The sequence below is a fragment of the Cyclopterus lumpus genome, chromosome 19, assembly GCF_009769545.1.
Source record: "Cyclopterus lumpus isolate fCycLum1 chromosome 19, fCycLum1.pri, whole genome shotgun sequence".
Lineage (NCBI taxonomy): Eukaryota > Metazoa > Chordata > Actinopteri > Perciformes > Cyclopteridae > Cyclopterus > Cyclopterus lumpus.
Genome location: NC_046984.1, coordinates 17,896,658 through 17,922,333, shown reverse-complemented (window position 1 = coordinate 17,922,333; position 25,676 = coordinate 17,896,658). Strand labels below are relative to the sequence as shown.

The window sequence follows — 25,676 nt, the reverse complement described above, 5'->3', positions numbered from 1 at the left end:
TTATACACATATATATACACACACATATATATATATATATACACACATATATACATATATATATGTATATATGTGTATATATATATATATATATATATGTGTGTGTATATATATGTGTATAAAGAATTGTAAATTGCATTAAGACACATTTGACCAGTAATTAAATTCATTTAATTAATTGAAAGTCATTTTCACAAATATAAGAGTTTACAGTTACACTTCAGTTAATTTCTGGGAAATCATACTAAGTTATGGGACCAACCAAGAAAACAAACCAGCTGAGATCAGTTTAGTCTATACAGAATTTAAAAAGGTCTAAATCTAAAATTGCACTCTGAAGTTCTCCCTGTTTGCACTTTGTGAAAACACGATGCAACACTTCAGTTGACTGGATCACTTTGTCTGGATACGTATCGACTCCACAGCACACAAACTAAACGTTGGACACTAAATGCTCCCGACTTGCAGTTTGCCTTTGGTTTCCAGACAACAACAAATCTGGAGGAGCTTTGGACCATCAGCGCCAACAACAACAACAACAACCAAACTACGGGTTCACTTAGTTTTGTTTTTAAAAGGCTCTGAAAGTCCAGTAGAGACGACACAATGTTCTCATCGTCTCACTGCGCCACCTTGTGGACGAAAAGTACACTGGTGTGCTTTAAAACAAAATAAATAAATGAAGTCCCTTTACCTAAAAAAACACACACACACACACACACACACACACACACAGCAGTTTTAAGTCACTGGGTAAATGTCCGTTCACACACAGTTGATTCAAAGTATATCAATATCAAATAAAACAATCTGTGACCTCATTGCTTTGACCGTATCCGTACGAATTAAAAACGACTGCCGACGCTTCTCACTCCTTGAAGCAGGTTTCAGGTTTCCATTTGAGGGAGAGAGGAACTAGGAGACAAGGGAGGTACTAGGAGACGAGGGAGAGAGGAACTAGGAGACAAGGGAGGTACTAGGAGACGAGGGAGAGAGGAACTAGGAGACGAGGGAGAGAGGAACTGGCATGGATACAGTTAGAAACAGATGCTCAGCAGGAGAAACGTTTACTTTTGTTTATTAGCATCTTTGAACCAAGTAGCGGAACGTCGTTCCCTTTGTAGTTTTATGGTCATTAACTATTTGACATCATTCAAATGAGGCAGAATTAAAAGTTATCCATTCAATAGTTGTCGAATTACAAAATCTCGAAAAAGAAAAGTAAATCTATATAATGAACAATAACCGCAGCCGTCAATACAAAAATACTCTTTTGTTTTCCTTCACAAAAACAAAACTTCTGCTACTTTCTTTTGTTCTTGAGTCCCGAACGACGTCTTGAGAGAGAAACGGGACTTCCTGTCTGCCGACGGGAGGAACCCGACGTCACTGGCGCATGTAGAGCCGGATGAGGCCGGCCCGGTGCAGCTGCTGCCACAGGCTCGTCTCCAGGTGCAGGTCGTGGTTCACGAAGAAGCCCACGGGCCGGTAGCTGCGGTCGTAGTAGTGGTCGGAGTACTTCCTGTAGTCGGGGGTCATGAAGCCGTACGCGCTCACCTGTGTCGACACAAGAGCCACAAGTCAGGATTAAACTCATTCGAACCATTTAACCCCGCTTCCAGGTCGCGTTTCCACGACGACTGCGGCCTCGTCCCAGCGTTCCGACCTGGTCGCAGGTGTGCAGCGCGGCCAGCAGCATCACGGCGCCGGTCGACGGGCGGTAACCGGCCTTGTATTTGGTCTTCAGGACCTTGGAGCGAAGGAATCTGAAACAAAGTCAAAACGAGACATTAATAAATCTGCACACGCATATAAAAGCTGTGCGCTCTCGGTCACCGCGAGGAGGAGCCTCCCCGCGGCAGCTCTCTGGTTTCTCTTTTCATCTCACTTCCAACCATTTGAAACGTGAAACCCGGCTTTCATCCCGTCCACCTGCTCACCTGTTCCTGAGGTAACGGATGAAGTCGGGGTGGTACATCTTCAGCTTCTCCACCGACACGTCCTCTCCAAAGTAGCTGCACGGACTGCGAGATAACACACACACACACACACACACACACACACACACAGACACGTCACATCACACGTCTTTGGGAGGCAACCGTCGAGCGGCTCCGTTTCAGCCCAGAAAGGGAGGAAAGACACCCGCGGGTGCTTCTTACTCTTTGGCCTGCTCGGGTCCTCGCTCCACCGGAGTGTGTGTCGCCGCGGCCTTCATCAGCAGGTAATCGCGTTCGTTATCCGGCAGAAAAACGTACCGCGTTTCCTGTCGGAGAGCAGAGAGCGGCTCCGTTACGCCAACATTAATCGTGGTAGAACAACGATACGAATACAAAAATAAATGATGTGTGATTTTTAGGCGTTTTATGGAGCGCGGATGTCGTTTCTTGGTCCTCACTTTCGACTGAGGGGGTCCTCGGTACCCGGCGGCGCCGTAGGCCCTCATGGAGTTCCTCATCGTGTTGGTGGAGAAGGTGTAGTGGGTGGTGCGAGACCCCACGTCCGGCTCAAAGCCCTTAATGATCGCCCCGTTGGTCCTGAAGACGCACAGAAACACAACGATGGAACAACACGCTGGCATTCATCGGTTCCTCCGTAAAGAAACACTCAAGACCGTCAAAACATGGCGGACCCCGTCCACTCAGGTCCAGAACGGGGGAACCAGAGATGGAGCGCTAACAGTCCCAGAACTCGCTGCTTTGAGGCTTTTAAAGTCCGACAAGAGTACAATTATTAAATTTGCCGGCATGCCCTCGTTTTGGACAATGTTCTCCCAAAACTCTTGTTCAGGTCCCTCAGATACTCAATATATTTGAGACAAATACTCAAAAAGGTGCAATACCAAATTAATATTTGTATTATTATTTACTATTATGCATCTGGGAGGTTACATTTTAGGTATTAGTGGCGTTATAGATTATTTTGTGACTATTAGAGTTACAATTTTAGTGGGAGGGGCTACAAAAACTGTATTTTGAAGCTGTGCAACAAGTGTGCGATCATACAAATGACACAATATGGAACAGTTAACGATTGTAATCAAGGTTGTCTCTTTTTGAAAGAGAGTATTTGTTACAGACGTTACGTCACCATTGCTCTGGAGAGCTTTGTGACTTCAGGAACCATCAGGAACCATCAGGAACCACAGATGTGACCGTCCGCGTCTACCTGAAGACGTAGTGGTGGCCGTCGATCTCCTCCCCTTTCTCCGAGTCCTTGAGGATGCCGCCGTTGCCCACCACGGCACAGCGGACGCACTCAGAGTCGTTGCCGCGCTGCTTCCAGTCGTCCAACAGCCGGCGGTTAGCGGACGAGTTGAGGACGGACAGAGTTTCCACCAACGCTGCGGACGCAGAAGACTCAACGCATTAATCTGGACCCATTAAACACTCCGTGCAGTTAACAAAAATAATTATTTGTGTGCCTCTGTAATTGCATCCGCCCACAGATTATTTGTGATCGGGCCCCGAGGAGACAGTGATGAGGCCCACATGTCCTCAATCAAATCACCCACAATGCTTTGCTTCCGTCTGGGTATATTTGGAATTGTTTGTTTTTCCATTGTGATGTAGTGTTTTTGTAGGAAACCCAGAAGTAGTTTCCACTAATAATGGGGATTGCGGGTTGATAACAAAATGTAATTAAAAAGATATATATATAAAAATAATGAATTTAATTTGAATTATATTTTCATATATGAAAACACAAGGTGGCTTAACCCTAAAAGAAAAGTTCTGCACTTAATGCAATAAAAAATGGGTTATGATGCAGATCCATAAGTGAGGATATCGGCCTAAAAATCTGCCTAAAAATTCACTGTGTGGTTTTTGTCAATTTGATTAACTGCAAAAAAAAAAAATACTAATAAAAAATAGGAGAAATTAATGAAAAAATAAATAAAAAACGATATAAAATTAATAAAAAATAAAATAAAAAATAAATGGAAAATAAATAAAAAATAGGGGAGATGAATGAACAAAAATAAATAAACGAAAAAAACGATATAAAATTATTAAAAACAAAACAAAAAGAAGAACTATCTAAAACACAAAACCGAAGGCTCACTCTCGTAATCGATTCCCTCCCAGCCGTGTGTTCCTGGGTACCGGCTCAGGCGCTGGTGCTGTTCACGAGTGGCGTGTTGGGCCGACTGCAGGACCGGGATGTGTTTCAGGAACCGGCCACTGAACTCCGTCTGTGAGACCCGACTCCTGATGCTGCCTGGGCAGTCCTGAGGGAAGCAGGGCACACAGCGCCTCGTTATCACAGCAGACACAAAGCACTCGCTCCACTCTCCATGAGGGACTTCCTGCATCATTAGATCGACTTCCTGTCCCGCATGGAGCAGCATCATTAGATCGACTTCCTGTCCCTCATGGAGCAGCATCATTAGATCGATTTCCTGTCCCTCATGGAGCAGCATCATTAGATTGACTTCCTGTCCCTCATGGAGCAGCATCATTAGATCGACTTCCTGTCCCTCATGGAGCAGCATCATTAGATCGACTTCCTGTCCCTCATGGAGCAGCATCATCAGATTGACTTCCTGTCCCTCATGGAGCAGCATCATTAGATCGACTTCCTGTCCCTCATGGAGCAGCATCATCAGATTGACTTCCTGTCCCTCATGAAGCAGCATCATTAGATCGACTTCCTGTCCCTGAGCTTCTGGACCATGATGTGGACCATGATGTGGACCATGATGACCATGATGTGGACCATGATGTGGACCATGATGTGGACCATGATGTGGACCATGTCGATTGGTTAAACACTAATACACACTGTCACCCGTGGTCCACCTGAGATAGGCTCCACACTCAGACAAGTACTTTTAATTGCCTCATTGTTGAAATGTGCTCTACAAATAAACCTGCCTTGCATCTTCCCCATGAACCTCCGTCCCCTAACCCCCTACAACGCTCTGCTGGTCCTGGACCAGCGGCGGGTCACTGTGACCCCTCATTGAACCCCCCCACACCATTTCCTGGAATACCCGTTTCCCTTAAAACTCAGTTTGTGGCCAGGAAACCTGGTGATATGCTGCACACGACCCACAGTCTGTACTTCTGATATAGAACCTTTAGGTATACAACCTTTAGATATACAACCTTTAGATATACAACCTTTAGGTATAGAACCTTTAGATATACAACCTTTAGGTATACAACCTTTAGATATACAACCTTTAGATATAGAACCTTTAGGTATACAACCTTTAGGTATACAACCTTTAGATATACAACCTTTAGGTATACAACCTTTAGATATAGAACCTTTAGATATACAACCTTTAGGTATAGAACCTTTAGGTATACAACCTTTAGATATACAACCTTTAGGTATACAACCTTTAGATATAGAACCTTTAGATATACAACCTTTAGGTATACAACCTTTAGGTATACAACCTTTAGATATACAACCTTTAGGTATAGAACCTTTAGATATACAACCTTTAGGTATACAACCTTTAGGTATAGAACCTTTAGATATACAACCTTTAGGTATACAACCTTTAGATATACAACCTTTAGATATAGAACCTTTAGGTATACAACCTTTAGGTATACAACCTTTAGATATACAACCTTTAGGTATACAACCTTTAGATATAGAACCTTTAGATATACAACCTTTAGGTATAGAACCTTTAGGTATACAACCTTTAGATATACAACCTTTAGATATATAACCTTTAGATATACAACCTTTAGATATACAACCTTTAGATATACACCTTTTAGATATACAACTTTTAGATATACAACTTTTAGGTTATACAACTTTTAGACATACAACTTTTAGGTATACAACTTTTAGATATACAACCTTTAGGTATACAACATTTAGATATAGAACCTTTAGGTATACAACCTTTAGATATACAACCTTTAGATATACAACCTTTAGGTATACAACCTTTAGATATACAACCTTTAGATATACAACCTTTAGGTATACAACCTTTAGATATACAACCTTTAGATATACAACCTTTAGGTATACAACCTTTAGATATACAACCTTTAGGTATACCTTTAGGTATACAACCTTTAGATATACAACCTTTAGATATACAACCTTTAGATATACAACCTTTAGGTATACAACCTTTAGATATACAACCTTTAGATATACAACCTTTAGGTATACAACCTTTAGGTATACAACCTTTAGATATACAACCTTTAGGTATACAACCTTTAGATATAGAACCTTTAGGTATACAACCTTTAGATATAGAACCTTTAGATATAGAACCTTTAGATATACAACCTTTAGATATACAACCTTTAGATATACAACCTTTAGGTATACAACCTTTAGATATACAACATTTAGATATACAACCTTTAGATATACAACCTTTAGATATACAACCTTTAGGTATACAACCTTTAGGTATACAACCTTTAGGTATACCTTTAGGTATACAACCTTTAGATATACAACCTTTAGATATACAACCTTTAGGTATACAACCTTTAGATATACAACCTTTAGATATAGAACCTTTAGATATACAACCTTTAGATATACAACCTTTAGGTATACAACCTTTAGATATACAACCTTTAGATATACAACATTTCTTAAGCATCTGATATAAAACACTAAAACATACATATAAATATATATATTAACTCACCGTTTGTGGCGGCATGTCTTCACTCATGTAAGTGTCTCCAATGAAGGGAGACTCTGTTGGCCCGTTGGTCTGGAGGATCTGCTTGGGTTGCAGTATTACGGGGCCTTTGGTACCGGTCCTGGTCCTGGTGCTGGTGCTGTCCGCCCCATCAGACCTAGAACTGGACTTTGAGGCGTCGTCCTCTGCTGGTTTGCGTTGCGCGGCCGTGGTGGTTTGAGTCTTCCCAGTCGGAGCCGGTCCAGAGGAGAGCTCGGGGGGCTGATGGGTCCACTGGTCTCTGCTGGTCTCAGAGTCCCGGGAGCTGCTGGGGAGGACAGTATTATTATTATTATTATTTTTCTTTGGGATTAATAAAGTTCCATCTTTTCTGTGTTATTGACTTGTATAGCACCATAACCAGGGTTAGCAGCCAGTTAGCTTAGCTTAGCACAATGAATGGAAACGGGGGGAAACAGCTAGCCTGGCTTGGTGAGGTTTCCATCTGCTCCCTCAGAAGCAATACACATATTTCCCTGAATATCAAACTATTGCTTCAAATTAATTATTGGAGATTATTTTATTTGGATTGACAGGCACATAGCACAACAAAAATAACCAAAGAAAGATTTATTTTACTGTTGAATAATATTGCCAAAAAACCACGAGGGGTTAACGGAAAAACATGCTTTTAATTTTGTCATTTAAAAAGAGAACAAACCTTTTAATTAAATAACACAAGACATATCTGAGAAAATGGGAGGAGCTGAGATTTATGTGGAAAAAATAAGCCGATTTATGACAATGTGCATAACTTGGGAAACACATTATATCATAAAGAAAAGGGAGGCGGCGGCATTTCGTCTACATTATTAAATGTTTATCCGTTTATTGGCCCCGCTATCGTCACCGAGTTACGCTCATAAACATGCCGACGAGGACAATAAAGCCATAAAGCATATCAAAGAGGAAAAGAGCTGAATAAAAAGATCAAAGGTTCAACCAGAGGGCGGAAATCAGTAAAAAAACTATGACCGAGAACATCACATTAAAGCTATTTTTCATTTAATTTATGAATGTGTTTTAAGGGATGCAGGTTAAAATCTACAAGTTATTTATTGTGATGAACATTACTATTTTTTAAAAACATTAAAAGGATTTTACTGGTTTCTTTTGTCTCATGACTATTCAATACATATTCTAAATGTTAATATTGAAGTCAGTTTTATATAATGTATGTTTATTTAAATATTTCCCAGTGTTGTGTCTCAATAGGGTGATGGCGAAAACAAAATATTTAAAAAATAAAAATTATTCGCATTGTATTATCTAAATGCCAAAGTTCGTTAAAACCGTGGAGGAATACTCGTGACACGGCGTTCCAGTTAAAGAACAGCTCTTAAAATGAAACCACAACCAGAGGCGACAACTAGTGGAACCTTTCAGGGTTTAACCCCTCGTTTCCAGGGCTGAATGACCTGTTCCTTTGAAGCACGCTTCATTGATGCAGCAATGGAGAACATATTTTCAGTTGGGAAAATATGATGTTATGCATGTTTGTGTTGCCTTCTTTAATAAGTTGTTGCTTTTATCGTTTCTGTTTTTCTTTGCGTCAAAGAGCCTTTGAGAACCTTTTGAAGCGCTTTAAAAACAGATAAAAACACATCGTCGGGTGCTCACCCGCTGGGTGCCCGTGTGGAGCTGCTGGAGGGCTTGAGGGGCGCCGTGGCCAGAGGCTTGTCCAGGTTCACACACAGCATGTAGACGCACAGCAGGAAGCCGACCGTCAGCGCGCAGAGCGTCAGCTTCCTCTGGAGCGCCATCTCCCCGTCAAGGAGCGCGCCGCCCGGCCGCCTGTGCTTGCCCCGGCCTCCTCTCCCCCCGCAGGGTCATGAGAAGGAAGAGGACGGAGGAGGAGGAGGAGGAGGAGGTCGTCCGGCTCGGGACAGAAGACGGGGTGTCGGTGATGGTGGGGATTTAATTAGCCCACAATGGGATCTGGGCTCCACTCTGAGGAGAGACAGAAAGAGAGAGAGCTGGAACAAGTTCTTCATCTTTCAGCGTCAACACAGTCCCAAATAATCCCTTTTTAATGAATCCTTTTCTCACGGCCCTGAACAGAAAGTTGTATTCATCTCCTCCGAGCTCACACCGTACGACACCGCTCTTTCTAAATTAGAAGTAAAGAAGCTGCGGCCGACAAAAAATACAGGAAGCCGGAAAGCGTGTGACAGGAAACAAGTGACAGGAATCATGTGATTGAGTCCTGTGGTCGAACCCACGTCTCCGAAGAAGTGCAGACATCAGCCCTCTTCCACGTCTCAGCTCTCTGTGAGTGGAACCAGCCTCTGCTCTCTGAACCGTTGAATAGGCAAAACGACTTCGAGCTGCTTTTCTTAAACCCATCAACCCTCCACTCGATGACGAGGTGAAGCAGGAGAAATAATAAACATCACCGATGACGAAGCGAGTGATGCCTCCCCCCCCCCTCCCCCCCCCGGCCCGTGAGGAGGTACTCCTCCCGGCTGAGGCTAAAACGGGGGAATGGAAAGAATGTGTTGCAGCGATCCAGTGATTGACTCAAGCTCTCTGATAAGAGAACAGGGAGAAGATACTGTTCAAGTGAAGGACAAACAGTTTAAGAACAGCTTTGTACTCTAAATAAAAGTCTTAAAAGTGATGAAACAATCTGACAAAGAGTCAGAGAGACTCGAAGTAAAGAACGACTCACCGGCAGCGTCCTCGGTGGTCTCCGTCCTCCTCCACACAATATTCCTCTCTGCTGCTCATCTGGTGTGGAGCGCTGTCAGCCTCGGCACTGTATGGGCGGGGCCTCTGTGAAATGAGCAACAGCTGCTGGCAATTGGTCAGCCCCCCCCCCACCCCCCCTCCACTGCCTAAGAGAGAGAGAGAGAGGGAGGGAGACAGAGAGAGAGATAGGGAGAGAGAGAGAGAGACAGAGAGAGACAGAGAGAGAGAGAGACAGAGAGGGAGAGAGACAGAGAGGGAGAGAGACAGAGAGGGAAGGGGGGAGCTCACTCCAGGCTGTAATAGAAGATCTCTGCTATGCTCACAATGTGTGGCGACCCTGAACCACACACACATGAATGTGAAAGGTCAGGTGACCAGCTGAGAACATGCAGACGCCACTTCCTCCACACAGCCGGCCCCCCTCACCCTGCAGTCAGCTGGGAGTCAATGGGGAGTGAGTGAGGAGTGAGAGTCAATGGGAGTGAGAGTCAATGGGAGTGAGTCAATAGGAGTGAGTCAATAGGAGTGAGAGTCAATGGGAGTGAGAGTCAATGGGAGTGAGAGTCAATAGGAGTGAGTCAATAGGAGTGAGAGTCAATGGGAGTGAGTCAATAGGAGTGAGAGTCAATGGGAGTGAGTCAATGGGAGTGAGTCAATAGGAGTGAGAGTCAATGGGAGTGAGTCAATAGGAGTGAGAGTCAATAGGAGTGAGAGTCAATGGGAGTGAGTCAATAGGAGTGAGAGTCAATAGGAGTGAGAGTCAATGGGAGTGAGTCAATAGGAGTGAGAGTCAATGGGAGTGAGTCAATGGGAGTGAGTCAATGGGAGTGAGAGTCAATGGGAGTGAGAGTCAATGGGAGTGAGAGTCAATAGGAGTGAGTCAATAGGAGTGAGAGTCAATGGGAGTGAGTCAATAGGAGTGAGAGTCAATGGGAGTGAGAGTCAATAGGAGTGAGAGTCAATGGGAGTGAGTCAATGGGAGTGAGTCAATGGGAGTGAGTCAATGGGAGTGAGAGTCAATGGGAGTGAGAGTCAATGGGAGTGAGAGTCAATAGGAGTGAGTCAATAGGAGTGAGAGTCAATGGGAGTGAGTCAATAGGAGTGAGAGTCAATGGGAGTGAGAGTCAATAGGAGTGAGAGTCAATGGGAGTGAGTCAATGGGAGTGAGTCAATGGGAGTGAGTGTGTTAGAGTTTAGAGCATGTGTTTTCAATTTGCATTAAAGAATGTACGCCCTATGAATGTAATTACTGTAGCTAACAGAAGAAGAGTAATACGTTGTTGTTGTACTTATTCTATACCGTTCACCCTGAGGACAAGAGGTCAACAGGGTTAATGTGTCTCCCCACACACCTCACACACCACCACACATGGCTCAGGGTCATCTCAGACTGATGAGGGACTAGACAAACTGTTCCTCATTCTGTGTGGGAGAACCACTTCAATACAAAGGACTGTCTGGAGAGTGGCGAGCCAGAGTGTTTGGAGACGTGCAGCTCAACATTCTCCTTCCAGCAAGTAAAACCAAGAGCTCGAGTCATCTGTGGTCATTGGAGTGTGGGTCTGATAATTGAACTAGCGGGGCTTTATCTTTATGGTAAAAACCCCACAGAGAGTCAATGGGAGTGAGAGGCAATGGGAGTGAGTCAATGGGAGTGAGAGTCAATGGGAGTGAGAGTCAATAGGAGTGAGAGTCAATGGGAGTGAGAGTCAATAGGAGTGAGAGTCAATGGGAGTGAGAGTCAATAGGAGTGAGAGTCAATGGGAGTGAGAGTCAATGGGAGTGAGTCAATGGGAGTGAGAGTCAATGGGAGTGAGTCAATGGAAGTGAGTCAATTGGAGTGAGAGTCAATGGGAGTGAGAGTCAATGGGAGTGAGTCAATGGAAGTGAGTCAATGGAAGTGAGTCAATAGGAGTGAGTCAATGGGAGTGAGAGTCAATGGGAGTGAGTCAATGGGAGTGAGAGTCAATGGGAGTGAGAGTCAATGGGAGTGAGAGTCAATAGGAGTGAGAGTCAATGGGAGTGAGAGTCAATGGGAGTGAGAGTCAATAGGAGTGAGAGTCAATGGGAGTGAGAGTCAATGGGAGTGAGAGTCAATGGGAGTGAGAGGCAATAGGAGTGAGAGTCAATGGGAGTGAGAGTCAATAGGAGTGAGAGTCAATGGGAGTGAGAGTCAATAGGAGTGAGAGTCAATGGGAGTGAGAGTCAATGGGAGTGAGTCAATGGGAGTGAGAGTCAATGGGAGTGAGTCAATGGAAGTGAGTCAATTGGAGTGAGAGTCAATGGGAGTGAGAGTCAATGGGAGTGAGAGTCAATAGGAGTGAGAGTCAATTGGAGTGAGTCAATGGAAGTGAGTCAATGGAAGTGAGTCAATGGGAGTGAGAGTCAATGGGAGTGAGAGTCAATAGGAGTGAGTCAATGGGAGTGAGAGTCAATGGGAGTGAGAGTCAATGGGAGTGAGTCAATGGGAGTGAGAGTCAATGGGAGTGAGAGTCAATGGGAGTGAGAGTCAATGGGAGTGAGAGTCAATGGGAGTGAGTCAATGGGAGTGAGAGTCAATGGGAGTGAGAGTCAATGGGAGTGAGAGTCAATAGGAGTGAGAGTCAATGGGAGTGAGAGTCAATGGAGGTGAGTCAATGGGAGTGAGAGTCAATGGGAGTGAGTCAATGGGAGTGAGAGTCAATGGGAGTGAGTCAATGGGAGTGAGTCAATGGGAGTGAGTCAATGGGAGTGAGAGTCAATAGGAGTGAGAGTCAATGGGAGTGAGAGTCAATGGGAGTGAGAGTCAATGGGAGTGAGTCAATGGGAGTGAGAGTCAATGGGAGTGAGAGTCAATGGGAGTGAGTCAATGGGAGTGAGAGTCAATGGGAGTGAGAGTCAATGGGTTCTGGTTCCCTCTGAAAAGGAAACGGGCTGAAAGTTTTCATAACGCACCACCGGCTGCTTTGAGCAGACTGGAGGGTGAAGAAGAAGAGGAGGAGGAGGAGGAGGAGAGGAGGAAGAGGAGGAGGAGGAGGAGGAGGAAGAGGAGGAGGAGGAGGAAGAGGAGGAAGAAGAGGAGGAGGAGGAGAGGAGGAGGAAGAGGAGGAGGAGGAGTAGGAGGAGAGGAGGAAGAGGAGGAGGAGGAGAGGAGGAAGAGGAGGAGGAGGAGGAGGAGGAGGAGGAGTAGGAGGAGAGGAGGAAGAGGAGGAAGAGGAAGTGGGTCAGCTCTGGACATTATTCCAGATGTATAGGCTGAAACATTCCAGGCGTGGTCTGAACTTCCATGACGGCTGCCAGACATTCATGAACGGTGAAGAAATGCCAAACCAGCAGCTCCTTGGACCCAGAGTGTGGGGGGGGGGGGGGGGGGGGGGGGGGGGGGGGGGGGGGGGGGGGGGGGGGGGGGGGGGGGCAATGAGGACAATTGTCTTTTGTCACAGACGAGGAACACAGCGCCAGTCTTCAACGAGTCGTTCTTGTTTATTCTCTTTTCACAGTGTTTCAAAAGCATCTTCATCATGATCAACAATCAGAACTAAACGAGTGTTTCAAGAGCTGCGTGTTCTGGCACAGAGACGTGAAGCACAATCAAAACCAAAGGAAGGGTTGGTATACAAATGTGTGTCATCTCAGGACACAACGCTGGCACACACACACACACACACACACACACACACACACACAGGCAAGGCGCGTTGGCACTTGTAGGACAGGCATGCGCCAGGAACGCCGCCTCCCATCGATGCAAACCGTGGTCGCTTCCAGGCTCCTCCCCCTCCGCTACGCTTCACATGAACCCTTCACATGAACCCTTCACATGAACCCTTCACATGAACCCTTCACATTGTGGCTCGAACTACTTCCATTGTCGGAAAAAACCCGACGTACTGTATTTAAAACCATCGACAAACGGCACGTTTATGAGACACACTTCACGTGACCTCTGTGGCCCAACGGGAAATAAATATAGAAAAGAGGAACGGAATAAATATTTCATACATGTGAGCTCTAATTTAGGGTCTTCATCATCACATCAGTGTGGTCTTTTCACATCATGGTGCACCTAAATTACAGGCTTCACTTCCAGGACATCCCCCCCCCCCCCCCCCCCCCCCCCCCCCCCCCCCCCCCCCCCCCCCCCCCCCCCCCCCCTAGCCTGAAGTCTTACCCACAAAAACTGTTGGAGTCAGTGGGAGGGGCTTCAACACGTCTTCAACTGACGTCAGGGCTAAGAAGTTAGAAGAGAAGCAAACTCAATGAGATACACAAGTGCAGAGTGTGTGTGTGTGTGAGTGTGTGTGTGTGTGTGTGTGTGTGTGTGTGTGTGTGACTCGAGGGCCAGTTGAGTGTGATGCGTCACATGCTTTGTGCCCCCTCAGACCCTCCTACCACCTCGCTCTGGCCCAGCTGTGCCTTCCTAAGCCTATAGACATTTTCTATGCGCATTCCTTCCTCCTTCCTCCTTCCTCTCCTCCTTCCTCTCCTCTTCTTTCTTCCTCACATTCACTTCTAAAGCCTCCAACCATCTCGTCTCTGACCTCAGACGTGGCCACTCATCTACATGCGCTCTGACTTCACGTCTACCTTCTCTTCGTTCGGTTCAGGAGGCGGGGGCTGCAGGGAGGGAGAGGTTAGAGAGCCTGTAATCAGCACTGGGACAAAAACACATGTCTCGGGGGGGGGGGGGGGGGGGTGTACAGTCATAAAGAAATGCAGTAGTCCTCCTCGGGAAACGGAAGAAGAAGAAGAATCGGTGCCACCTGGTCTGTGGCATTTGAATTAGGGAAGTCCTTCATGCCTGGGGAGCTTTTCCCCAGTTTGTGTTTTTCAAACGAGGTAAAACAAGGTTCAGTCCCTGGTTCCACCTTCTGGAGTCCCACAGGTTCAGTCTTGTACCCAAAGAGAAGGTGTGTGTGTGTGTGGGGGGGGGGGGGGGGGTCCAGACGGATAGAGCCCTCCTGTCAGTCACTTCTCCAGCAGCTGCTTCCTCTGCTGCTCCCACAGGGCCTCCAGGTGATCCGCCCTCTTCAGGGCAGCCTATCAGAGGAGAGGACCGACATTTAAAACACACGCTGTCAATCATCTCTCATCCAACTTGTGTTGTTCTTATTGATCCCTTCCCAACAGGGGGGGGGGGGGGGGCTCACCTCGTGCTGCTTCCGGAGGTGACTGACAGTTTCCTCCTTCTTCAAGATGGCCGACTTCACTCTGGCAGAAAATCACAGAAAAGAGGACGTTAATGAAACTCTAAAACACACGAGACCAGCTGTGAATGTTACTAGAGAATAAAGCTCATTATTATTACAGTAAGCTAAACTCACCGCTGGTGGACTTCAGCCAGTTCCTCCTCCTTCTCCCTGGTGACGCGCTCCACCTCTAGCCGGAGCCTCGCCCGGACCTCCGACACCTCCACCTTCACCCTGCGGTTCTCCTCCTCCGTCGTCACCAGCCGGTCGGCGAACTCCTGCCGTATCACCTCCGCCAGGCTGCGGCGCTCGCCCACCAGCTCGTCCCGGGTCTGAACAGACGAGGTCGAGGTGAGAGGAGGCCCTTCGGGGGGGACAAGGGTCTCCGTGGTTACGGCGCACCAGCCGGCTCCTTACCCGAGTGACGTCTTCGGTCTGCTGCTCCTTCTGTCGCAGCGCGGCCTGCAGTCGGATCAGCTCCCCCTCCGCCTCCACCTGCTGCCTCCTCAGCGCCTGCTGCTTCTCCACGGCCGCCCGCTCGGAGCGCTCCAGCTCCTGCAGCTCCGCCTCGTACTTCTCCCTCACGCGCTTCACCCTGAGGACAGAGTCGGAGGGCGATCGGCGTCCATTAGAACTCTTGTGACGTTCGGGGGAAGAAGCGGAAAAGTAAAAAAGGATTTCACGTTGAAAATCCTGCAAAGACGCTCATCAATCTGCTCATTCTGATCACCTGACATGCTTCATTAAAACCACCAGCCGTACAGACTGAAGCCCAACAACAGACCAACGGCCCACATTGTGTTTGTGTCAACATCTTTCTTCTTAACTACAGCAAACACGAGTTATTGTAATGTGTTACAGGAAGAACATTAGAACTGGGTGTGACACACACACACACACACACACACACACACCTGTTGTCGGCTGCCCTGTCACTCTCCTCCTTGTCCTTGCTGGTCTCCTCCTCCAGCGTCCAGATGGCGAGCTCGATCTCTTTGTCGCGTCCTCGCCGCAGCTCTTCTTTGAGCTGGCGCTCGCGGCTCAGCAGCCACGCTTCCTGTGGACACACGTGCACACATGTCGTCTGTCCTCACACGTGCACACACTTCGTCTGTCCTCACACGTGCACACACTTCGTCTGTCCTCACATGTGCACACACTTCGTCTGTCCTCACATGTGCACACACTTCGTCTGTCCTCACACGTGCACACACGTCGTCTGTCCTCACACGTGCACACACTTCGTCTGTCCTCACATGTGCACACATGTCGTCTGTCCTCACACGTGCACACACTTCATCTGTCCTCACACGTGCACACACTTCGTCTGTCCTCACACGTGCACACACTTCGTCTGTCCTCACACGTGCACACACTTCGTCTGTCCTCACACGTGCACACATGTCGTCTGTCCTCACACGTGCACACACTTCGTCTGTCCTCACATGTGCACACACTTCGTCTGTCCTCACACGTGCACACACGTCGTCTGTCCTCACACGTGCACACACTTCGTCTGTCCTCACACGTGCACACACTTCGTCTGTCCACGTGCACACACTTCGTCTGTCCTCACACGTGCACACACTTCGTCTGTCCTCACACGTGCACACATGTCGTCTGTCCTCACACGTGCACACACTTCGTCTGTCCACGTGCACACACTTCGTCTGTCCTCACACGTGCACACACTTCGTCTGTCCACGTGCACACATGTCGTCTGTCCTCACACGTGCACACACGTCATCTGTCCTCACACGTGCACACACTTCGTCTGTCCTCACACGTGCACACACTTCGTCTGTCCACGTGCACACACTTCGTCTGTCCTCACACGTGCACACACTTCATCTGTCCTCACACGTGCACACATGTCGTCTGTCCTCACACGTGCACACACTTCGTCTGTCCACGTGCACACACTTCGTCTGTCCTCACACGTGCACACACTTCGTCTGTCCACGTGCACACATGTCGTCTGTCCTCACACGTGCACACACGTCATCTGTCCTCACACGTGCACACACTTCGTCTGTCCTCACACGTACACACATGTCGTCTGTCCTCACACGTGCACACACTTCGTCTGTCCACGTGCACACACTTCGTCTGTCCTCACACGTGCACACACTTCGTCTGTCCACGTGCACACACTTCGTCTGTCCTCACACGTGCACACACTTCGTCTGTCCTCACACGTGCACACACTTCGTCTGTCCACGTGCACACACTTCGTCTGTCCTCACACGTACACACACTTCGTCTGTCCACGTGCACACATGTCGTCTGTCCTCACACGTGCACACACGTCATCTGTCCTCACACGTGCACACACTTCGTCTGTCCTCACACGTACACACATGTCGTCTGTCCTCACACGTGCACACACTTCGTCTGTCCACGTGCACACACTTCGTCTGTCCTCACACGTGCACACACTTCGTCTGTCCACGTGCACACACTTCGTCTGTTCTCACACGTGCACACACTTCGTCTGTCCACGTGCACACACTTCGTCTGTTCTCACACGTGCACACACTTCGTCTGTCCACGTGCACACACTTCGTCTGTCCTCACACGTACACACACTTCGTCTGTCCTCACACGTGCACACACTTCGTCTGTCCACGTGCACACACTTCGTCTGTTCTCACACGTGCACACACTTCGTCTGTCCACGTGCACACACTTCGTCTGTCCTCACACGTACACACATGTCTTCTGTCCTCACACGTGCACACACTTCGTCTGTCCACGTGCACACACTTCGTCTGTCCTCACACGTGCACACACTTCGTCTGTCCACGTGCACACACTTCGTCTGTCCTCACACGTACACACACTTCGTCTGTCCTCACACGTGCACACACTTCGTCTGTCCTCACACGTGCACACACTTCGTCTGTCCACGTGCACACACTTCGTCTGTCCTCACACGTACACACACTTCGTCTGTCCTCACACGTGCACACACTTCGTCTGTCCACGTGCACACACTTCGTCTGTTCTCACACGTGCACACACTTCGTCTGTCCACGTGCACACACTTCGTCTGTCCTCACACGTGCACACACTTCGTCTGTCCACGTGCACACACTTCGTCTGTTCTCACACGTGCACACACTTCGTCTGTCCACGTGCACACACTTCGTCTGTTCTCACACGTGCACACACTTCGTCTGTCCACGTACACACACTTCGTCTGTCCACGTACACACACTTCGTCTGTCCACGTACACACACTTCGTCTGTCCACGTGCACACACTAGATAAACCGGTCGACGCCCGGCTCGGTGGAATGTAGATTATGACTGGGTTTTTAGTTCCTGCCTGGGCCAATGAGACGTGACTCAAGGTCACGGTCACACGGGGGGTTGGACAGCAGAGGTCTCTCCCACCTCGTTGCCCTCCAGAGAGTTGGACTTTGAAAGGTTAACGTATCAGTAACTGAGCACAAAGCTTCATCTTTACCGGGTAGTCTGTTTAGTTCTTCCACCTCAACAACATCGTGTCAACAAACCTCCTTTTTCTTGTAGTTTTCTTCCCACGTCTGCTTCTCAATGTCCAAACGTTCTTGCAGCGCCTTCACCTCCACCTGCTCACGCAGAACAACACTCAGTCAGTCCTGCTCAGTGCCTGAGGCGTGTGTGATGCTGCATTCTGTCCTCACGTCACCTGGTGCCTCCGCTCCTGCTCCTCTCGGCTCTTGTCCAGCTCTTCTCGGAGGGCCCTGCCGGCCAGAGAGCTGTTCTCCTCCAGCTGCCTCCGGAGGTCCTCCAGCTCGGCGCGCTGCCTGCCGGACAGACAGAGAAGAGCCTGATAAATCACCTGTGATCCATTCAGGTGTTCTCTATCCATCACTCTGCAGGAACAGGCCGTCAGCATCATCCACGTGGGAATGAATTCATATTTCAAAATATCAAAAGAGAGCTATCGTTGGCGTTTAACATATTGTGTTCCAGTGAACAGTAGGCATCCAGATGCGTGCACGGCATTAACTTCACACTGCCTCATGCCGTTGTTTTGAACTTTGAGCAACTAGACAACAATGTGTTGATGATGCATTCAATGTCCTTAACATCTTAAAGCTGCAGGAGAAGGAGCCCAAGGTTCTCAACAGAACCACCAGACTAGACTGGAACCACAACTCCCAGAAGAGCCGTCATGCTTCTGGAACATTCGGTGGACAACTCTGGTTAATGACAGAGGAAAAACAGACACGACCTTTGACCTTACCGTGCAGCCAGCTGAGCCAGCCTCTCTTTCTCGTCGGCCACCTCCTTGTAGAGACGCCTCCTCTGCTGCTGCAGCGCCAGCTCCTCCTCCTGAAGTTGCTTCTCACATCTGAAACACACACACACACACACACATCCTGCTAAAATGAAGGTAAACACAGTGTAATTATTACCCGCTGGCAGAGCTTTAATTAACTCCACCGGTCCGTTTCCTGGAGATGTAGGTCCTCGTTCCTCGTGCACCGCGGACGTCGGTGAATTAGAAGCCTCTCTTTCTCTCTGCGACTCTCTTCTCGTGCGCTGCAGTCAGCGAGATGTCAGTTGAATAAACAGTCGAGACTGAAGACCGTCTCCCTCAGGGTTCAAGGCACCGAGATGCAACACGTTCACTTTGAAGCCGCTTCCTGCTTCCTGTCTGACCAGGTTTTCATTTCAGCTTCCATTTCAAAGAGCCGAGACACGATGAGCTGCCTCTGTGTGCAGCTTAGCGTCCACTATCGATGGAAATCATGGAAGGAACGTATGGAATCGTAGGATTCCTGAATTAGACCCTTTGACGTTGCACCAGAGACACGACGAGCCAAATCAAATGTTTAAAGCTTGATAACTCAACATGCACATTAGTGATGAAGTGGGCTGTAAAAGGGTGTGCGGAAGGATCTGATGAGTAGCGGCGGCGTGCCGTGCCCACCTCTGCTTGGCGAGCTCCCTCTCCCTGTGACACTGCTCCTCCTTCTCCCTCTCCAGCTGCAGGCGGAGCTCCTCACACTGGCGGACGTAGCGCTGGGCCACCCGGTCGTCCGCCTGCAGCAGCTCCGCCTCGTGGAGCGTGCGCAGCTTCTTCAGCTCCTGTTTGTGTTTCGAGATCAGCTTCTGGATCTCTGGCTCCAGACCTGAGGGGGGGGGGGGGGGGGGACAGGACCCGGGTCACTGTTCTGAGGCGGGTCGGGTCCCCGCGAGAAGTTTACGGCTCGCTGGAGAAAAATGTGATGATTCTTGTTTTTGTTTTAAATAATAATAGTCATGAGGTTTACTTCAGGTCTAAATATTGTTGAGAACATCGGTAAATATACCTAAACAGTCAGTGAGGGATCTGGAGCTTCTCATGGACACGAATCATCACAATAGTGGAAGAACGCCACCTCTTTGTTCATGAATACTACCACCGATAGCCGCTCCAATTGATTTATTATACCCCACAAAGTATTCTGTCGATGAGCTCGCCCCCGCTAGCCGAGGCTAACGCACCTTTAACCGTGATCTCTTTGATCTTCTTGGTTTTCTCGTCGATCCACTTCTCCCGGCGGATCTTCTCCGTGGCGCTCATCAGCTCTTTTAACTTCTTGATTTCCTGAGGAGGGTAAACGACGGTCGGGTAGAAGGAAGGGGGAGACTTTGTTCAGCTTTCACAAGGTGAAGATATGCGCGTTGAGATCAAAGAGTTGAGTGAGAAACACCACAGAGGAAGTTCAAACTGACTAACCCAACAGCATCAGTCAGGAAGCTTTATATGGAAGTCTAGACATAAATGAGAAAAGACTCACATGCAGACAGACGTCGTGAGGGACAGAGAACGGTGAAGGAACGGTAGAATGAGAGAGAGATGATGGTGCCACAGATGACCACGTGAGAGGAGAAAAAATAAGTTACCTCGCACAACGGACCCAGAATTTGCCACACCTAAAAGCCAGGATAAAAAAAATATATATATACGGAAAGGACGAGAAGAAGAAGAAGAAGAAGAATAGGAAGAAGAAGAAGAAGAAGAAGAAGAAGAAGAAGAATATGAAGAAGAAGAAGAATAGGAAGAAGAATAGGAAGAAGAAGAAGATGAAGAAGAAGAACAATAGGAAGAAGAAGAAGAAGAAGAAGAAGAAGAATATGAAGAAGAATAGGAAGAAGAAGAAGAAGAAGAATAGGAAGAAGAAGAAGAATAGGAAGAAGAAGAAGAATAGGAAGAAGAAGAAGAAGAATATGAAGAAGAAGAAGAATAGGAAGAAGAAGAAAAGGAAGAAGAATAGGAAGAAGAATATGAAGAAGAATATGAAGAAGAATATGAAGAAGAAGAAGAAGAAAAGGAAGAAGAATAGGAAGAAGAATATGAAGAAGAAGAAGAAGAAGAATATGAAGAAGAAGAAGAAGAAGAATAGGAAGAAGAAGATGAAGAAGAAGAAGAAGAAGAAGAAGAAGAATATGAAGAAGAAGAAGAAAAGGAAGAAGAATAGGAAGAAGAAGAAGAAGAAGAAGAAGAAGAAGAAAAAGAAGAAGAAGAATATGAAGAAGAAGAAAAAGAAGAAGAAGAATATGAAGAAGAAGAAAAAGAAGAAGAAGAAGAGGGGAAAACAGAGAAAAGACAGTTAAACAAAAGCAGCACTGCAAGAAAGTTACGCAACACGATGACGCCAGATGCAAAGCAGAAACTGAGAAGAAGAATTAAGAAAGATTTGCACATCGACGTCTTCTCACCATGTCATGCTGCTCCTGCATCTGTGCGATCCTCTTGGTGTACTTTTGGTCCACCGTCTTCAGTTCTCCCACCACCCCTTCACAGCGCTCAGCCAACAGCTTTTTATCGTTGATCAGCTGAAGACGGAACGTATTTTAAACCACGAGAGACGACGGAGACGATGATGCAGCTGCGAGGCCGTGTGTGTGTGTGTGTGTGTGTGTGTGTGTGTGTGTGTGTGTGTGTGTGTGCGGCTACCTGGTCGATGAAGGTGAGGTGTCTCTGGATGGTGGCTTCGTATTGTTCCTTCTGCAGCTGGAAGCTTCTGCTCAGCTCCTTCTCGGTCTCCTTCACGTGTCTCGCGGTGAGCTCCCTCTGCTGGCCCTGAAGGACGAGATGAATGAGGTCCGGGGGCCGACATCGTTGAAGCGTGCTGTGACGTGTGTGTGTGTTTCCTCACCAGTGCGGCCTGCAGCATGTTGACTGCACGTTTCTTCTCCTCCAGCTCCAGTTTGATTCTCATCATGGAGCCCGTGACTTCGGCGGCGGTGGCGGACGCCTGCTCGACGCCGACCAGCTCCTCCTCCGACAGCACGGCCTGCGAACGCGGAGAGGCGACGCGCGTTAACTTAGTTAGCGCGTTCGGTCATGAGATAACCTGAGGGCGGACAGGCGCTGACCTCTCTGTGCGACCCCGAGGTCACCGAGCGCGGCCTCTCCTGCTCAGACTTCTCCATCTCGTCCAGGAAGCTCATGATGCTCTGCAGCTTGGCCTCGGAGAGCAGGGCGCCCCCGTCTGGCAGCGCCGGGTGGTGGCTCAGCTGGCCGTGGCGCTCCAGGTTGTCGGTGGTCAGAGAGTTGGAGTCTCCGTCCTTCAGGTGAGACACGGTGGAGATGCAGGGTTAAGTCACCAGGTTAACATCAGCGCTCCATAACTAATAAATGAATACTTATAGAGTCACCTCATCGATCCAGGCGTATTTCTCTTTGCTGTAGCACTTTGCCGACAGCCTCTCTGGCTCGCCCTCCAGCAGCTTCAGGGTGTCCAGCAGCTCGTTCAGGGTGCTCTTGGACCGCCGCTGGTCCTCCACGCTCACCGACCTCTGCAGGATCTCCTGCAGCACGGAGTTCACGAGCAGGCTTTCAAAGGACGGAACGGTTATCGTTCATAAAGCGGTAACGTGCAGCTGGTTTTCAATTCGTTACCTGGGAACACTGGGAGCCTCTGCAATTGGACAACGCCGGGGAAACGGCTCTGAAGCCGGAGAGGTCACCGACCTCAGCCACGACCTTCAGATTGGAGTCTGTGAAAACATGGAGACCAGACGGAGACGTTGAGGGGCTGAGACCAAGTCAGGAAGGAGACCGAGGTAGGAAGGAGACCAATGTAGGAAGGAGACCAAGGTAGGAAGGAGACCAAGGTAGGAAGGAGACCGAGGTAGGAAGGAGACCGAGGTAGGAAGGAGACCGAGGTAGGAAGGAGACCAATGTAGGAAGGAGACCGAGGTAGGAAGGAGACCGAGGTAGGAAGGAGACCGAGGTAGGAAGGAGACCAATGTAGGAAGGAGACCAAGGTAGGAAGGAGACCGAGGTAGGAAGGAGACCGAGGTAGGAAGGAGACCAATGTAGGAAGGAGACCGAGGTAGGAAGGAGACCAATGTAGGAAGGAGACCAAGGTAGGAAGGAGACCGAGGTAGGAAGGAGACCGAGGTAGGAAGGAGACCAATGTAGGAAGGAGACCAAGGTAGGAAGGAGACCGAGGTAGGAAGGAGACCGAGGTAGGAAGGAGACCAATGTAGGAAGGAGACCGAGGTAGGAAGGAGACCGAGGTAGGAAGGAGACCAATGTAGGAAGGAGACCGAGGTAGGAAGGAGACCGAGGTAGGAAGGAGACCGAGGTAGGAAGGAGACCGAGGTAGGAAGGAGACCGAGGTAGGAAGGAGACCGAGTCAGGAAGGAGACCGAGGTAGGAAGGAGACCAATGTAGGAAGGAGACCGAGGTAGGAAGGAGACCAAGGTAGGAAGGAGACCAAGTCAGGAAGGAGACCAAGGTAGGAAGGAGACCGAGGTAGGAAGGAGACCAATGTAGGAAGGAGACCAAGGTAGGAAGGAGACCGAGGTAGGAAGGAGACCGAGGTAGGAAGGAGACCAATGTAGGAAGGTGACCAAGGTAGGAAGGAGACCAATGTAGGAAGGAGACCAAGGTAGGAAGGAGACCGAGGTAGGAAGGAGACCGAGGTAGGAAGGAGACCAATGTAGGAAGGAGACCAAGGTAGGAAGGAGACCAAGGTAGGAAGGAGACCGAGGTAGGAAGGAGACCAATGTAGGAAGGAGACCGAGGTAGGAAGGAGACCGAGGTAGGAAGGAGACTGAGGTAGGAAGGAGACCAATGTAGGAAGGAGACCAAGGTAGGAAGGAGACCGAGGTAGGAAGGAGACCAATGTAGGAAGGAGACCAAGGTAGGAAGGAGACCGAGGTAGGAAGGAGACCGAGGTAGGAAGGAGACCAATGTAGGAAGGAGACCGAGGTAGGAAGGAGACCGAGGTAGGAAGGAGACCAAGTCAGGAAGGAGACCAAGGTAGGAAGGAGACCGAGGTAGGAAGGAGACCAATGTAGGAAGGAGACCAAGGTAGGAAGGAGACCGAGGTAGGAAGGAGACCGAGGTAGGAAGGAGACCAATGTAGGAAGGAGACCAATGTAGGAAGGAGACCAAGGTAGGAAGGAGACCAATGTAGGAAGGAGACCAAGGTAGGAAGGAGACCGAGGTAGGAAGGAGACCGAGGTAGGAAGGAGACCAATGTAGGAAGGAGACCGAGGTAGGAAGGAGACCAAGGTAGGAAGGAGACCGAGGTAGGAAGGAGACCAATGTAGGAAGGAGACCGAGGTAGGAAGGAGACCGAGGTAGGAAGGAGACTGAGGTAGGAAGGAGACCAATGTAGGAAGGAGACCAAGGTAGGAAGGAGACCGAGGTAGGAAGGAGACCGAGGTAGGAAGGAGACCGAGTCAGGAAGGAGACCAAAGTAGGAAGGAGACCGAGGTAGGAAGGAGACCAAGTCAGGAAGGAGACCAAAGTAGGAAGGAGACCGAGGTAGAAAGGAGACCAATGTAGGAAGGAGACCGAGGTAGGAAGGAGGCCGAGGTAGGAAGGAGACTGAGGTAGGAAGGAGACCAATGTAGGAAGGAGACCAAGGTAGGAAGGAGACCGAGGTAGGAAGGAGACCGAGGTAGGAAGGAGACCAATGTAGGAAGGAGACCAAGGTAGGAAGGAGACCAAGGTAGGAAGGAGACCAAGTCAGGAAGGAGACCAAGGTAGGAAGGAGACCGAGGTAGGAAGGAGACCAATGTAGGAAGGAGACCGAGGTGGTAGGAAGGAGACCGAGGTAGGAAGGAGACCGAGGTAGGAAGGAGACCGAGGTAGGAAGGAGACCGAGGTAGGAAGGAGACCGAGGTAGGAAGGAGACCGAGGTAGGAAGGAGACCGAGGTAGGGCACACATAGGCAAGACCACCGAGTCCCAAATCATACATCAAACCTGCAAACAATAGTAACTCCTCAAATTGATCTAAAAGATCTGTATTCCATAAAGATTCCTCTCCATTCACCTCTTTTAAAACTCTTCATGACGTCTTGATGAAATAAGCAAAAGGCGCTTCTCGAGTACGACAAGGCGGCGACGGTTACAGTCTTACGGGTTCCTTCACATCTATCTTCCATGTTCTTTAGCATTCTTGACATGTTGGAGGTCCATGAGGCTCACCTGTGTTCTGGGCTTTGACATCGGTCGGTGACGTCGGGCTGTTGTTGCCCGGTGACGTTTTGTTGGTGACAGAAATCTTCAGCGGCTTCCTGCGTCCCGCTAGTCTCAGACTCTCCGGCTCCACCTCGGCTGCACCCCGCTGCACCCTCTTCTGCTGCAGCTCCTGTAACAGACCACCAGAGGGAGCCGCCGGCCGGTCAACAGCTGAGGGCGGAGCCGCTGACGACCGCTCCGATTGGGTTCTACGTACCTCAGGTGCGTTCACCTGGGCGGCGGCGGCGAGGCGGGCCAGGCGGGCTTTCTCTTTACGGATCAGTTTCCTGTCGTCCTGCTGATGCTGCTGCACCAGGCAAACGTCTACCTCCACTCTGTCCTCCTGTGAGGGAAAGGAGAGGACGCGTTGAGCATCAGGAGAAAGGGAGAGGTGGAGGATGAAGGGAGTGGAGAGCGAAGACGGGATTTACCTGAGAACCCTGAGAGCCTCTGTGATTGGACAACGCCGGGGAAATGGCCCTGAAGCTCAGCTCAATCAAGTCGGCCGTAACTTTCAAGTTGGACTCTGTGGAGACACATTACAAATCAATACACTTATTACAATATCCACGGCCCTTAGATACCACACAACAATAAACCACAAGTACTACAAGGACAATAGACTTTAAACACAACCCGGATGATTGCAGATGAACGACG

The 25,676-nt window shown here is 48.7% G+C and overlaps 2 protein-coding genes across 6 annotated transcripts in view; both read right to left on the bottom strand.

Moving 5' to 3' along the window:
* Positions 1-1,061: 1,061 nt before the first annotated feature.
* Positions 1,062-9,478, bottom strand: st6galnac (ST6 (alpha-N-acetyl-neuraminyl-2,3-beta-galactosyl-1,3)-N-acetylgalactosaminide alpha-2,6-sialyltransferase). Of its 3 annotated transcripts, none has more exons than XM_034558043.1 (10): positions 9,360-9,478; positions 8,309-8,638; positions 6,653-6,956; positions 4,066-4,231; positions 3,169-3,343; positions 2,399-2,537; positions 2,163-2,266; positions 1,941-2,024; positions 1,667-1,766; positions 1,062-1,557 (listed from the first exon to the last, which is right to left on the bottom strand). In XM_034558043.1, exons 2-10 carry the CDS (start codon positions 8,449-8,451, stop codon positions 1,387-1,389), a joined length of 1,386 nt encoding a protein of 461 aa, XP_034413934.1. In that variant the 5' UTR covers positions 8,452-8,638; positions 9,360-9,478; the 3' UTR covers positions 1,062-1,386. The 3 variants fall into 3 exon arrangements, with proteins under 3 accessions (XP_034413934.1, XP_034413936.1, XP_034413935.1); XM_034558045.1 differs by having other exon boundaries at positions 6,653-6,953; XM_034558044.1 differs by lacking the exon at positions 9,360-9,478 and adding an exon at positions 8,911-9,348.
* Positions 9,479-13,503: 4,025 nt separating this feature from the next.
* The window catches only part of cep131 (centrosomal protein 131), an 18,905-nt gene continuing 6,732 nt past the window's right edge, over positions 13,504-25,676 (bottom strand). Inside the window, exons 11-30 of one of the 3 annotated variants that reach the window (XM_034557988.1) lie at positions 25,448-25,542; positions 25,234-25,359; positions 24,984-25,146; positions 22,435-22,532; positions 22,191-22,343; positions 21,909-22,100; positions 21,689-21,826; positions 21,487-21,612; positions 21,249-21,365; positions 20,433-20,462; positions 20,031-20,133; positions 19,474-19,675; positions 18,784-18,891; positions 18,223-18,340; positions 18,068-18,142; positions 15,462-15,604; positions 14,965-15,142; positions 14,683-14,879; positions 14,509-14,569; positions 13,504-14,398 (exon numbers count right to left, since the gene is read on the bottom strand). In XM_034557988.1, coding sequence (XP_034413879.1) covers positions 14,327-14,398; positions 14,509-14,569; positions 14,683-14,879; positions 14,965-15,142; positions 15,462-15,604; positions 18,068-18,142; positions 18,223-18,340; positions 18,784-18,891; positions 19,474-19,675; positions 20,031-20,133; positions 20,433-20,462; positions 21,249-21,365; positions 21,487-21,612; positions 21,689-21,826; positions 21,909-22,100; positions 22,191-22,343; positions 22,435-22,532; positions 24,984-25,146; positions 25,234-25,359; positions 25,448-25,542 — 2,495 coding nt within the window. In that variant the 3' untranslated portion in view covers positions 13,504-14,326. Of the gene's footprint in view, positions 14,399-14,508; positions 14,570-14,682; positions 14,880-14,964; positions 15,184-15,461; positions 15,605-18,067; positions 18,143-18,222; positions 18,341-18,783; positions 18,892-19,473; positions 19,676-20,030; positions 20,134-20,432; positions 20,463-21,248; positions 21,366-21,486; positions 21,613-21,688; positions 21,827-21,908; positions 22,101-22,190; positions 22,344-22,434; positions 22,533-24,983; positions 25,147-25,233; positions 25,360-25,447; positions 25,543-25,676 lie in introns of those variants that run through there. The other 2 variants (XM_034557985.1, XM_034557986.1) reach the window with 2 other exon arrangements.

Coding starts and splice junctions, on each gene's coding strand:
- st6galnac (XM_034558043.1), bottom strand. CDS start 8,451: ATGGCGCTCCAGAGGAAGCTGACGCTCTGCGCGCTGACGGTCGGCTTC. Junction 2,267..2,398: donor GAGGACCCCCTCAGTCGAAA/GTGAGGACCAAG, acceptor GCTCTCCGACAG/GAAACGCGGTACGTTTTTCT. Junction 1,558..1,666: donor CGCTGCACACCTGCGACCAG/GTCGGAACGCTG, acceptor GTGTCGACACAG/GTGAGCGCGTACGGCTTCAT.